At 35.5% G+C, this 14,321-nt stretch overlaps 2 protein-coding genes across 4 annotated transcripts in view; one reads left to right on the top strand and one right to left on the bottom strand.

The window, feature by feature from the left end:
• Nucleotides 1–5,043: 5,043 nt before the first annotated feature.
• Nucleotides 5,044–12,753, bottom strand: LOC134664887 (uncharacterized). Of its 3 annotated transcripts, XM_063521597.1 has the most exons (8): nt 12,299–12,752; nt 12,090–12,215; nt 11,536–11,577; nt 10,582–10,649; nt 9,927–10,130; nt 7,856–9,217; nt 6,337–7,815; nt 5,044–6,093 (listed from the first exon to the last, which is right to left on the bottom strand). In XM_063521597.1, the coding sequence occupies exons 1-6, from the start codon at nt 12,618–12,620 to the stop codon at nt 9,053–9,055; spliced, it is 927 nt and encodes a 308-aa protein (XP_063377667.1). In that variant the 5' UTR covers nt 12,621–12,752; the 3' UTR covers nt 5,044–6,093; nt 6,337–7,815; nt 7,856–9,052. The 3 variants fall into 3 exon arrangements, with proteins under 3 accessions (XP_063377667.1, XP_063377668.1, XP_063377666.1); XM_063521598.1 differs by having other exon boundaries at nt 6,337–9,217; nt 11,536–11,568; nt 12,299–12,753; XM_063521596.1 differs by having other exon boundaries at nt 6,337–9,217.
• A 272-nt stretch (nt 12,754–13,025) lies between these two features.
• The window catches only part of LOC134665489 (intermembrane lipid transfer protein Vps13D), an 82,026-nt gene continuing 80,730 nt past the window's right edge, over nt 13,026–14,321 (top strand). Inside the window, exons 1-2 of the mRNA XM_063522463.1 lie at nt 13,026–13,438; nt 14,096–14,286. Of these exons, the coding sequence (XP_063378533.1) occupies nt 13,342–13,438; nt 14,096–14,286 (288 nt within the window). The 5' untranslated portion in view covers nt 13,026–13,341. The remainder of the gene's footprint in view (nt 13,439–14,095; nt 14,287–14,321) is intronic.

Raw genomic sequence — 14,321 nt, 5'->3', positions numbered from 1 at the left:
TGTATACAATTTTGTAGTTTAATCCTTAGTGATAAGATTCTAAAGTGTATAAATATTTATATTGCTGAAAGTAGTAAGCACCAGCAATATCTTGTAGAACGGAGGGCGCAAAAATATATGACACAATATTATGTCCGATACTTTGCGTCACTGTACCTACTTAATGATAGCGAACGAACAATCGAACGCTTTTATTATATTCGCAAATACTGAATAGTGTATAATTGTGTAAAAATGTATAGAACAACCTTAAGTGTTTATGTATAGTCTAATAATTATCTTGTCGCACAATGTTTTAGTATTACAACCACTGTTGCTTATATAAATTATTATAGTCTGGCCAATCGGTGTCACTAGAAAAAGCCGGAAAATTCTAAAATATACATTTGGTTAAACATTTACGTTTTGTATTTTGATGGTTCCTTTTTATAGTGGCACTATGGCATGGTACTTGACTAGAACACATGTAATGCAATGGAAACTCAAGAGTAAAACTGTTGGGTTACTATCAAAATTACCTTATCGCTAAACGACCATTTCAGCTAGATGACATACAAGTAAAATACACAGTCAGCATAGAGTCAATTGAGCTGGACGACATGAAAGTAGAATGACTAAAACGTCTGGAAATATAAATGGTCCGTATGATTAGAATACCTAATAAGCCGAAAGTAAAATTCAAATCAAGAGTGAACAGGCACCTTCTGGGCGAGCTCGCTCCATCGTAGGCCACGTCTACGCCTCGGCTAGTCTGTGGCCATGAGTAAGCCCATTCATAATAAAAAAAAAAAAAAATTATTTGATTGACGTGAACACAGAACGAGTTAGTAGCAAAACGTCTGGAAATGTAATCTGTCAATGTGTTTACAATACAAAGTATGCGCGGGAAGTTTTTAATTATCATGTGTCATATCAAAATCAAGACGTTTTGACGCTTGCGAATATTCCATTTAGTAAAAAAGACATTACACAATACAGACTATTTAGTGTTTATGTCTATTAAGTAATAAAGACATTCGAAGATAAAGAATTTTTGCTGCTAGGTCATTTTAAATTGTAACATTTTAAGATCCAGACGTTTTGCTAAAGAGGCATTTCGCATTCATGTCTATGTTGTCACAAAGACATAACACAATCCAGACATTTCAGCTATATTGTCCTTAAGCGATAAGGTACATTTGATAGTAACCCAATCTGTTAACATAAGGTTCATTTTGTGGATAATGCTCATATTCTTTGATAAATTAAGCTGTCGTTAGTACAATTTTTAATATGTCAAATATTGTTTTACATACTGACATCGCCATTGTATCGGGATGAACAGGTCTAATATTTTGAGTATTTGTACGTTTGTACCTCAATTTTTATATTTTTCGAGATATTTTTGAGTCCGAACCAATTTTGCCTGTGCTGTAAAGAGATCTCATCTAGTGTCATGTAAGCTTTTATAACCTTGCACTCTTTGACATTTGTATTAACCTTTTACCGCCTGACCATTATACTTATAGTTAAGTTTTTTTTTACACACTTGGCGAATAAAATAATGTTTTTAGTGAGATTTAGACATAAATGTTTCATAATTCCGAACAATATTTTCCCAGATGCTGTCAAAAGCATTTGTTATCGCTTTTTCTGAAGGCGCCTTCACAATGCCTTTTAAAAATAGTAAGAATATGCTTTAATGGTTTTTGGTAAAAAATGTATTCGGTCAAATTAAAATTGGTAATAAAAAGCATATTCTATTCCTAGAAATATTTGTATAAAAATCTTATTTTGGGTGTCCAATTTTACCCAAAGTCAGGCGTTTCTGAACCTTTGACCTAGCGTGATAACTAGGCGAGCAGGAAAGCCTTTTTATCAGTAATAAAAACACTTCTCTAATTTTCACTACTTTAAAGTTTAAAGGAAACATGATTTTTTTTCACATCACCTATCCGGAAAAAGGATTTTTCTTCCCTGCTAGGAGGGATCAAAGTGGCACTTTTCTTCCCTGCTAGGAGGGATCAAAGTAGCACTTTTCTGTTCTAGCACACTATTTTTACATTTTTTGCACATTATTTTAGCTTAAATAATCTGTTTAAGCACCAGATTGTGTCAACACTAAGATTTTTTTATTTTCCTCGTAGTTGATGTGAAAAGCAGTATGTGTCACACGGAATCAAAATTATTTCGTCTTAGGCGTTAACACTTGAATCCCTCACTACGCTCAGGATTCAACTTTAGAATTGTAGAATCCATCACTTCATTCAGGATTCCTTGACGCAAATATATCATTTTGATCCCTTGTAACACAAACTACTATACCAAACCCCTGGCCTAAATCAATAGTTGTACAATGTACATTGATCGCAACCCGCCTCGGTCCGCCATAAGTATAATATAATAGATGTTACGGCGTATTGTAAAGTTTATGAGATCTAGTCTTTAGTACCAAATAAGTGGACGCTGTCAGGTGCGCGCGCGGCGATTATCCTCACTAATGTTAGGATAATTGAGTTCAATTTAGCGTGGCATTAAGATCTCTTTTATAATGATAACACATAATGGTGCCGTCAGAAATGGCCGTACATTTTAGGAAAACCAACGAAAATGTGGCACCGAATATACCCTATATTACACTCCTGAAGGAAAGGCAGCGATATTTATGAAAAATTAGGTACTCTGTGAGTATGTACATAACTGAAATTATTAACACTAAATCTTTTTCTGTTTTGCTAGTGTAGGAAGTATTTTATGTCAATTAAAAAACCGCACGCGCATCTGACGACGATAGCAATAAGTAATGGCAGCTAGTACTTGTAAGCATGCGAGCTTGTACATTATAGACATAAACCTTATTTAAACTGCGGGCCCTCGCAAGCTACATTCACATCTAAAGTAATCTGGACTCATGCACACAAACACTACTTACAATGCAATAACCAGTACTTTAACCGTGTTTGTGTGCGTTACTTCTATAAGATTAAAGTGATACAAGAATAATAAATCAACAGTAGTCTGTAATCTTCGCGGGTCGCTTTAGGTGCGCGTGGGACAGCAATAAACGGCCGAGTACTATTAATAGTGTTCATACATACTTTGGTCTTCTTTTACTGTAGGTACCTATATGATATGCGCGCAGTTTAAACATAGTTCATGTCTACTAGGATATAGTTTGGACTGATGGCTAGACAGGATACGGAAAATTGCCATCGTCAACCAAAGATGCAATTCTGAACCTTAAAAGTAAAGGGATAAGATCTTTTGTGTTGTTACTGTCCATCCGTGGATCTTATGTCTTTGTAATAAGGATTACGAATTGTCAGGTAACAGTGTGGACGATGGTACACGCTGGAAAACTAATTGGACCTTAATAAAGACATGTGTCCATGCAATTTTGCAGCTCGCTCGTCTTGCTTTAGTTAAAACAGGCTCACCAGACGATGTACAATAATTGTGTAATGAACATATAACATTTCTGTAGGAAATGTATCGTGTTGTCGACAACATCGATTCTTGTTCAATTTGCTTGGAAACGGCACGAAACGATAAATGTTAGGAAAACTGTCAATTTTAATCGATTTTTCAGCATCAATGACCAAATAGTGACATTTAATAAAAGAAGAACAGCATAAAGAAATGCGTCTTTTATTGTTTAGTCTCGCTGTACTTAATAATCTAAAGAATAATTATCTTGTTTGAGAAAAATATTGTATTTATTATAGCCATATTGTAATGCACTTACGTTTAAGTCGCGCGGACTGCTGTATCATATTTACAATTTAAATATTAATGCATAATGCATAATAACAGAATATGTACATAGTAAAGAGCTTAAGCTAAAGTTATTGAGGTTCGTGTGACTTTTTGCCCATCGCATAGAGTTAATATTGCAATATTACTTACTACATTGTAAAACCTGCTTAATAATTTATTACAATTCAACATTTGCCACCCAATAAAATGGAAAGAACTACAGTTTCTAGTTCATTATAGAGTTCACTGGCTCAGTGTTAAGTTTTGTGCACACGATGCTTGTGCGTAGATATTCACATGCGCGTTGTAAAGTACAGATCCTTATGTGAGACGGCACTCTGCTTAGGGTTGCATTTAAACATTTTTCCACCTACGGTTTAATGTGGTAGGTATTAAAGTGAATAGACTATTATTGAACCAGCGAAATTCACCTTGGAGGTCTGTTTGTAATAAAAAATATAGTAGGTATCATATTAAGTGGGTTTTACTCACTAAAATATTACCATTGTGACCTACAATGTATGTTACGCTGTTTCGCATAACTACCTATATTTGCTGAGATATTATATATTTCAAGCTGTATATCTAATTATCTTGTCGATGCCATATATTTTGAAATTACATGTCATTTGGCTCTGGTCTTGAAGTTTTATATATTGTACCTACGCATAAGATATCAATGGACAGTGATAGTTATTTATTAAAGTATGATTAAATGATTATGATGAATGAATTCATGGTTTTATTTGTCTTGGACCTTTTACACCATATGTTATAAATAACCACTATAATGTAACAGCCGTGACTACTATAATGTAACAGTTATTGAAATACTGTTTAAATTCGATTTTTTTTGCAGGAATAAGTAAAACAGTTGAACGATTTTTTTAATTATTATTTATGGGACTTAAATATATAACTCGAACTCGTAATATTAAAATATTATTTCCGCCGTATGGAGTAGGGAATTGTCCATGTAGTCTCCAAGAAAGACTACGTAATTTGTGGACCCATAAAACCTCACAGATTTTAAAAGTGTATTCTTGACCGGTTTGAAAGACTAAAATGTCATACAAAGTCTTCTGAAATGGGTCTAGTTTTAGAGGTAATGACAATTCTTGTGAGAATTCGTTTCTGCAATTACCTACTCAGAAAAATAAACGCCTTTTTGGCTGCGACTCTGCCGCTATCTGACTTGGTTTAGACATACCTACTGACATATTCAAAGGTTTTAAAAGAAATTCGCCTTTATCTGTAAATAAAAAGAAACTTTAGGTATTTAGTTTCAAAGGAAAGAATACACGGAAGGATTGCATTAAATATAATTATATTCATCTAAATAATAATCACAAAGTCATATTATAAAACATCCATCGAACAATAAATAGAAAACTTTGATCTGAATAAAGGTAACATTATATAATTTGATATATGAAAAATTTCCCCACTGTCACTCCAAAGACTCCATGTTAATAGTTAAATGCTTTAGAATACTTACATTGCAAAAAATACTTAAGCAACAAAGAAGTGAGCTCTATTACTTTGCACATAAGATGTAAAATTGAATATTATTGCCGAGTGAGACTATTTACAATAAAATATCTACACAGGAACTTCATAACTGTTGAGATTTCAATACTCTTTTGTACTAAACTTTACAACATTTATATACAAAAATCTTAGACAAATGTCAGACAGGTTAATAAGGAATAGCAAGGAAAGAACTACAATAAAATAAATATGATTGCGTATATTTGCTTTTCTAAATGAAGTATACTAAGTGCTGAAACGACAATACCCAAAATACATTGCCACTCATATAATTTCAAAAATTATTATTGCTCTTGTGGTTAAGATTAAACTAAAAATGTCTTTCAGAAACTTTTAATAGCGCTGTTTATGAAAGAAAAAATGTATACTTATGTGTGTGTAATATATTTTACATATAGGTAAGGTAGAAGTACTAGTGCTCGACGCTGCACTAGTATTCGACATGGGCACTTTATGTCAAAGTGACAAGGATTAAATTTGAATGCAGAAAAATCTTCGCCGTTCAAATTCAACCTATATTACTTTGACATAAAGTGCCCATGTCGAATATTAGTGTAGCGTCGAGCACTTAGTACTTCTACCTTGTGTATTCCTTTTACCTATCTGACCTTACACTATATTCGCAATGCAGTGGGTGCAGCTTACCTTACACGTTACGACAAACGAGTAAATAACATATACATACTACGTATTCTTCTATGGGACAACAGCAGCAACAAGCGTATAACTAAAGCCCCGTTTACACTTGGCGAGTGTCTCTTCCAGTCAGTACTTGTACAGCGTTCCTCAGCCAAAAGTATTTTTTTACTATTCTAACGCTACGTCTTACGTAGGCGAACAACGCGCGAACGCGGCGCGGCGCGGCGCGGCGAAAGCGGCCGCCGCCGCGCCGCGCCGCGCCGCGCCGCGCCGCCTGACATTCGCGTGCAAATCGCGCCGCACCGCGTTCGCAACGAGATCGCTTACGTAGGACACTTCTATGGGCATCAAAGGATTGATTTCGCCGCGCCGCGCCGCGCCGCGTTCGCGCGTTGTTCGCCTACGTAAGACGTAGCGTAAGAGAGTCCGTCTTCGAGCAACAGGGAAGGGAGTCGGCATTCGCACTATATAACTCTTTTCCAGGCATAGTACACTGAGAGAAAAATCATCACCAGGAATTAAAAAACAGTTCTGTACTGGGGGAAAAAATGAAGTTTTAGTAATAATTATGGACGTTTCACTATTTCTGTAAAGTTTATTTATTTCTACAAACAGCTCAGTAACCCCAAATATAATTTCAACAAACAGATAATAGAAATTGCAAGAACTAATAGAAATTGCAAAAGTCAATTTGTTCCTATTAGTTAACTCTCCTTGTCCCCGGATTAAGTTTATTTTTGTAATTCTAAGTGTGTTTTTGGTGTACTTTTCTCTCAGTGTATGATTTATCAACCAGACGCGCGCCAATAGAATTTCAACTTTTGCATTCCGATTTAAGGTTCAAATTAGATAGCGCTTACGGGAAACGCGACTTGTCTTCAAATTATTAATCATAATTATTAATCATAGTTAATCAAAGCTGGATTAACTGGAATATATTTGGATTTTTTGGGAAAATCTTGTAGATTGGTGCGGCGTGGAAAAGTTACAGTAGTTACAACCTTCCGGCTTTCAAATACTGTAAATATTGCGAGTCACTCTGCATAGAACACTCACCTAGGCCTGGTACTGAGCTAGTTATACTCGAAAGTGTAAACGAGGCTTACTAAAGTAACAATCCGATTCAATACAGGTTTGTATGAGATTTGACATGTGATGCCAAAAAACTGTTAGGCAGCGATTGGGGTTGTCTATGTATATATTTAAAATAATATCTTGTCCCGCTACTGGCCACATTTTTATTTCACTATCAATGCCAGAGAGCTGCCATTGGCAAGATAAAAATATTTAAATTCGTAAAAAAAACTTTCAAAATAACCCGATAAAAAATTACCTAGGTATTAAAATATAACAAACACTTAATACAATGACTAATATTATAAGCAAATTTTCTCTTAATATTCGTGTGATCAACAACTTAGTTGAGTTTGAAATTATTTGAGGTAAACGAGTCTTAACATAAAACATAATGACACATTGAAATATCGACCTTAACTCTGCCTTTAAGGCTCACTATAAAGAAATCCTATTTTGAATTTGAACCTTGTTTCACATTAAATTAGGATGAATATCGGTTGTTTAAAAACTTTAAAAATCAATGAATAAAAAGAAAAAAATGCTTCTTTATAGTTATATAAAAGGTTCTAATTAGATTAATTTGTAAGCGTACATTGTAGTACAGTCACCTGCAATAATATGTTACACAACGAAGGCTGCAAAAATATCTAACACGATCTTATTTGTAGAGCCATACGTGCGTGTCACATATTTTTGCGGCGTTCGAAGAGTAACATATTATTGCAGGTGACTGTACATGTAATGCACATTAGGCTTTTTGTAAACTTTTACCTCAAATTATATCAAATATTGCAGCGTACATGGAAGACAGGTCTCACAAGAAATATACTCGTGAGATTAAACTTATTTGTACCTTATTACAGAATAAGGACCATAGTTAAGTAATTTTGAAGTGTGACATTTCAAGTCAATATTAGTGTAGGTAATATTCAGAACTAAATGCACAACACCGAATATCTATTACCTTACAACTTACACAGCGCGCATTATATGCAATATAAGTCAAATAGACTACATGAAGTCCAAAGTCACAGTATACGTCGCATAGAAAACTTTAAGCCTACATTCATTAAAATATCCTGCATTTTTTAACTAATAGCAGACATAATTCTACACGTGAGTTGTACCCCTATTTTTTTAACTTGTCTCTAAAACGACCAAGAGCAAAGACGCTATATATAAACGGTCGTTTTAATTTAGACCCTATTTCTTTAGCAATAAGTTCCTAATTACACTACAAGTGCTCCAGTTAGGCCGATATTTTGTTTTCAAACAGTGCTTTAATCACATTCTAAGAAGATGAGATTTCAAAAATGGTGTCTTTAAAATGTGATGCTAAGTACATTAATGTATTGCGTTCAGGGGCGGATATAATTGTTTCAGCGCGAACTTCTTATGTTTACTGTTGCAGAATCATGTATAAGCTGTTTAAATTATATACAAAAACATAACGCACCATTAGTAAAAGTTAGCGAATCATCATCATCATTTCAGCCTATATACGTCCCACTGCTGAGCACAGGCCTCCTCTCATGCGCGAGAGGACTTGGGCTATAGTCCCCACGCTAGCCCAATGCGGATTGGGGACTTCACATACACCTTTGAATTTCTTCGCATATATATGCAGGTTTCCTCACGAAAGTTAGCGAATATAAACCATATTTGAAAGCGTAAATGTTACTTTGACAGATTACTAACAGCAACACTGCTAACACTTAATTGACCATCGGTGGACCTTATGTCTTCGCAATAAAGTTTACGAATTGTCAGTTAACGGACATAAGGGCGATAGAAATTGTGCAAAATTAAACCCTATCACTTTGAAAATAAAGTTCAACATCATAATGGGAAATATATTCCCTCTGCCTTAAAATATTCATGGTGTGAATGGCACGCCGTGCTATAAAACTTTACACTCGTAATCGATGTCGGAGATAATGCTTTGCGCCAAGTCAAATACATTTTATTTTCTTAGCACATTCCACAACAGTAAAATATAAGTAGATTAGTACCATACTGGTCTATCCGCCCCTCCTAACACTTTCCAGAATTAACTCTTCTTCAAATCCGCTTTCGTTTCCGCCTTCACTTCCGCTTTAGGTTCTTGTTTATCTTTCTTGCCGTCCTTGTCTTTCTCCTTGTCATCCTTGTCGTCCTTGAAGAGGAGCGGCGTCATGCCGAGGAAGCAGCCTAATGTGATACCTAGAACGCGGCCCTGAGGACAAGCAATAAGGTGAGAATGTGTCGAAAAGTATGAAAAAATCCTTAATTAAAAACACCCACAAAAATACCATACAATACTACAACATAAAAATTTCACTCGTACTTTATGTGTTAAGGGTAGGTACCTTGAGAAACAATGTTTAGACGTAGACTACGGATAGACGAATTAAGACGCGCAGACAGACGGACAAAGTGAAACTACAAAGCTACTCCTTGTTGGCTAAGGAAATCGGAAAACCAATTGAAGTAAATATTTTGCTGTTACTTCGCTCATGTTTAATTTGTCGTGCACTACGGCTTCATCATTTGGGGATTTGCGGCCGCTTAAAGTTACGTTCGTGTGTGAATCTTTGTATTAAAATTAAAGGAAAAAATCCTTAGAACTTGCGACGAGTTTTGCCGGAAGCTGTGAATTTTTCAAATTTTTCCTTTAATATAAAGACTTACCGCAGACGTATCTGCTTCATTGACGTAGATAGAGAGAGAGAGAGAATAATGAGGCATGACAGGGGCCAGCACAGCGGTGAGACCGCACGTCACGCGCGCGATTGGTCGCAACTAGTTGCGTTAGACGGCACGGTTGGCTCGAATTCGTGAGTGACACCGCTGTACTAGTACGATTTTTAGTGCCCGTAAGGCCAATCCTTAAATATATTATGTCAATGATCTGCTTGATAAAAATGAGTGTATGTGTGACTGACCAGGTTGGAGACGCGGCGGCACACGGGCATGTCGAGCTGCACGGGCGCGAGCGGGGGCGGCGCCATGCCCAGCATGGCGGCGGCGCGCTCCACGTAGTACGAGGAGCCGATGCCGATCACGTCGCTGAACGTGTTGCCGAGCGCGGCCGCCGCCATCGTCGAGATTGTGATGAACGCGCTCATGCTGCTTTCGATGCTGTCGCCCTGAAAAAAGTTTGGAATTAATATTTTTCAAGCCCAATCTGAAGATATTTCATAGATTAACTTATTATAAATTATAGCACCAAACCAAAAGAGGGCTCAATCGTTCTTAAAATCATAAGACTGGCCATTATACGTATTTTTTAAACAGAAATAAAATATAGTATTTATAACTTTTTAATTAAATTGGGATTTAAGTTAAGAAAGATTTATTTGGTAACTATTTCTTCCTTATCCCTGTAACTTCACGTGGCTCAGGTGCATCATAATGTACACTCCGTTTCAATCTAATTAGAGTCTTTTCCAGACCAAATAAAGTAGAATTTCTTGCGTAGCGTAGGCGCGAAATGGCGCAGAATAGGGCATAGTGGCGTTCTCATGTGTCAGAGGCCAAGATTTTGGGATCACTTAGCCAGTGAAATAACTAGATACGTATATAAACGATAATACTTACCGCAACTATCATTACGAAGTTATCCAAGAAGCCAAAACCGATGAATGGCACTGAATTTGCTAATGACACTGTAAACAACATTAAGATAATTAGGTTACAATTTGTTACAAAAAAATAATATGTATGGTATGTATTAGCACCTGGCGAGTTGTAGCCCTATTGCAGACATTGATGAACCCAAAGTGCCCCTTGCTCCATGTTTTATTTAGGTGCAAACATCTTATGTTCTGTAAAGGTGAGATTCCACCAGTGTGGGGCAAAAATGCTCATGCCACACACTAAGGTTTAAGGTTTAAAGACATTTATTCTCATAAAGACAATACATCACTGACATGAGAACATATTTAAAAATACATATTTACATCTATTTTCGTTGTCGCAACATAACAAAAATAAGACAAGTACATATTTAATTTTATTAGGATTATCTGAAATACATAAATTAACTAACACGTTCAACTTGTTTTATATTATAGGTTTGTCTGCAATGACATGTTTAGCAAGTCTAATGGAATCCCAACACAATATGTGCTTTATCTGAACTTAACTTAATATGTGCTTTATCTGAACAAACTGTTTTGCTTTGTCTTCTCCTTCTTCTGTTACACATTAACAACGATATCTAGTACTGTAGTCGCAGAATAGACAATAGAGCAAACAGAATTCTCTCTTTATCAAAAAAAGCAATACATTAAAAACCGAACAACCAAATAAACACAGGAACTAGAGGAAGATCACAACCATATATTCCCTATTGCATGACGCAGACTGTATCATAATAGTGGTTGTAGTAGTTGTGAGTCAAGACAACCTGAGTGACGAAACAAAGGCTAGCAAAATCTGATATATCAAAAAATCATAGGGAGGAGATATGTGAAATTGTCTTTGAAGAATTAAATAAAATGATAGTAGTAATAGACAATAAATTGTACATTAAATACAGTAATAACTTACAGTGGACTAACTCCCTGGTCGTAGGCTTGGGTACTGTGGCCGCTGCAATGTAAACAAATAGTAATTCATTGATCATGTTAAGATGATGAAAATTCTAGCCCAAACAGGTGTTTTATTCTTATTATAATACAAAACATTTTGAAGTACTAAGCTGGTCTATTTTAGTTAATGTAAATAAGTTCCTTAAGTTTTTTTGGAAAATTTAATTTTTCATGTAAACTTATATAATATTTAAAAAAATATGAAAATAGGAAAACTTATAGCTATGAGCTATAGATAACAATATAAATATTACATGAGAGGGACCATAAAAAATAATAACATACCCAATAGATGGATCCAAATTGAAAGCATAATAACAAGAAAGACCTTTGATTAACATCAATGTAAAATTGCAAACATTTATTAGAAAATTTAAATACTGTAAGATGCAAAAATAACAAGTCATAAGCATAATCAGTAAGCATGGTATAAGAAAAACAATGTCAATGACTGGTAAAAACCAGAATTAACTGGTTCATCTCATGGTTTAAAAAAAAAGTTTAGGTATTTACCATACTTTTTCTTCAGCCAGTCTTCGGGGACCGGACAGTAGGTGCCTGTAGGGTCTACATCGCCGAGTGTGGGCACTTTGCTGGGCCTACCTAGCTTAGTCCTCCATCTCTGGCCTGCTAGTTTGTCTGAAAGAATATATTATTTTACAGCCTTCTGAAGAGATATCGTTTACGGCTGTCCAATACATTATAACCACAAGCAGTCTTACCTTCGAACTCCTCTTTAATCCTATTAGATTCATATTCCTGTAGCGCCGTGAACAACAATTTCCTCTCATCAGCTTTTAAGTGTAGAACGAGCTCAGCCGCATGTAGTTTCGTTATTGGTCCTGTTATTTGTGTGGGCTCCTCGAAATCCTTCGACGTGGGTCCTAGCCCCAGGTGGCGAGCTTTTATAAGCACTGGAGCAAATCTCTTCGCAGTTAATCCTAAAGTAGCACTATATCGCACTTGTAATTTTGTCGGCTTTTTATGACAACACATGTTAGCTAATGGAACACCAAACCTTCTTATAACGTGTACTGCCGTCATATTTATTTAGATTTGTATAATGATTTAAGTTAAACAAAACCTAAAATAATACTGGAATCCCAAAAATTCCTATTCCTTTTCCACACGTTTCATTTCACGATTGTTGATGGTAATCAGCTGTCAAAACATGATGTCATCGTGGAAAAACTCAACATGACCCCAACGGAACGTGTTTTCGTTCAGAAACACCTAAAAACATCTGGGTAGCGTTTTATAATCGGCCATCTATAATCGCCATCTGTGTCTCTTTCTAACAAATAACTTGTTAGAATATGTATATAAGATGTGACTAGACTTCGGTGTTTTTCTATAGTGTATTTATAGGTAGGTACTAATTTATTTAATTTTTAATTCTAATGTTCTTTAATGTAATTTAATTTGAATAAATATTTGTTGTAATAAGTAAATACATTTTTGAACGCAAGTTCAAATGTCAAGTTGAACAGCTGTCAAGTTAAGTCATTCATCCCGTGCTGTCAATTTTTTTCAATAGGATTTCATAAAAATATAATGAAAACATAGATAAATTTAAACCATTACACGCCGAAAGCATGGCTCAATTGCGCAATTAGCAAATAAACTAGATGTGTAATAGCGCGATGTTAATAACGGTTTATAGGACTCGAAGTGTATGTTATTGAATTTGTGTCAGTGATTTTGGGATAGAAAGTGATCTGAGAGTAGGAGTGCAGTGCAAAGGGGGTAGGAGCGATCATGCACGATGTTGGAGGGGCTGGTGGCATGGGTCTTGAACAATTACTTGGGGAAATATGTGGAGAATCTCAATACAGACCAGCTCAGTGTTGCGCTGCTCTCAGGTTTGTCTTTGTTTATTTACAACTTTAGACACCAACCAGATATAAAAGTAAACAAGTAAAAACATGCAATTAAATTACGTTAATGCTGTAAAATCCTGCTTTGATTTTTTCTACTGAGAATACTATAAATAAGTCGCAAATGTTCCAATCAGGACAATAGATATTTTGTGGCATTTCTGCATAAATTAAGTAATTAAGTAAACATTTGCACAAGCCAAACTAATCCTGAAGGAAATATCGTACCTATGATTTATGTGGGCTGCAGTATTGTTTAGAGATCAATAACAATTGAGTTGACCTCCAAACATTGGCAGTTGAAGACAATTGGTAGCCATTAATTATATGCTGCATTCAATTTGTATTATGTGCATAAATCAGCTAAACTTGTAAGGTTGGTTTACTAATGAAATGTTTTAGCAAGAACTCAGAATAATGTGCAAAACAAGTTGAACAAGTAGATAAGTAAATAATTAAATAAATAAAAGACGTTTATTCAAAAAGTTTGTAAATATGTATTTATTTCTTAAATTATGTTTAAATAGATAGTAGCCTCGGGGACAATGATTTAGATATAAGTAGTATTCTGTATTATGTCATAGGAAAAGCTGTAATAAAATGTATGTCAATCAAGTATTCACTGTGTATTCCAAAATTCAGGGAAGGTGGAACTGGAGAACCTCCCCCTAAAGAAGGATGCCCTCCGCCACCTTGGACTGCCGGTGGAAGTCCGAGCAGGCTTCATCGGCAAGGTGCAACTGCAGGTTCCAGTGCGACAGATCCGCTCTGCACCATGGCTGATTGCTATCGAAAAGCTGTATCTTGTTGCGGCACCTGTCAATTTGGATGAGGTATGTATTGTATTGCAAGGGCATTATAGTTCGTT

Source organism: Cydia fagiglandana, chromosome 6 (assembly GCF_963556715.1).
Source record: "Cydia fagiglandana chromosome 6, ilCydFagi1.1, whole genome shotgun sequence".
NCBI classification, from domain to species: Eukaryota; Metazoa; Arthropoda; class Insecta; order Lepidoptera; family Tortricidae; genus Cydia; species Cydia fagiglandana.
This window is presented reverse-complemented; position numbering and strand designations above follow the sequence as displayed.

Coding starts and splice junctions, on each gene's coding strand:
- LOC134664887 (XM_063521596.1), bottom strand. CDS start 12,620: ATGACGGCAGTACACGTTATAAGAAGGTTTGGTGTTCCATTAGCTAAC. Junction 10,131..10,581: donor ACTTCGTAATGATAGTTGCG/GTAAGTATTATC, acceptor AACTTTTTTCAG/GGCGACAGCATCGAAAGCAG. Junction 9,218..9,926: donor GCCGCCGCGTCTCCAACCTG/GTCAGTCACACA, acceptor GCTTGTCCTCAG/GGCCGCGTTCTAGGTATCAC.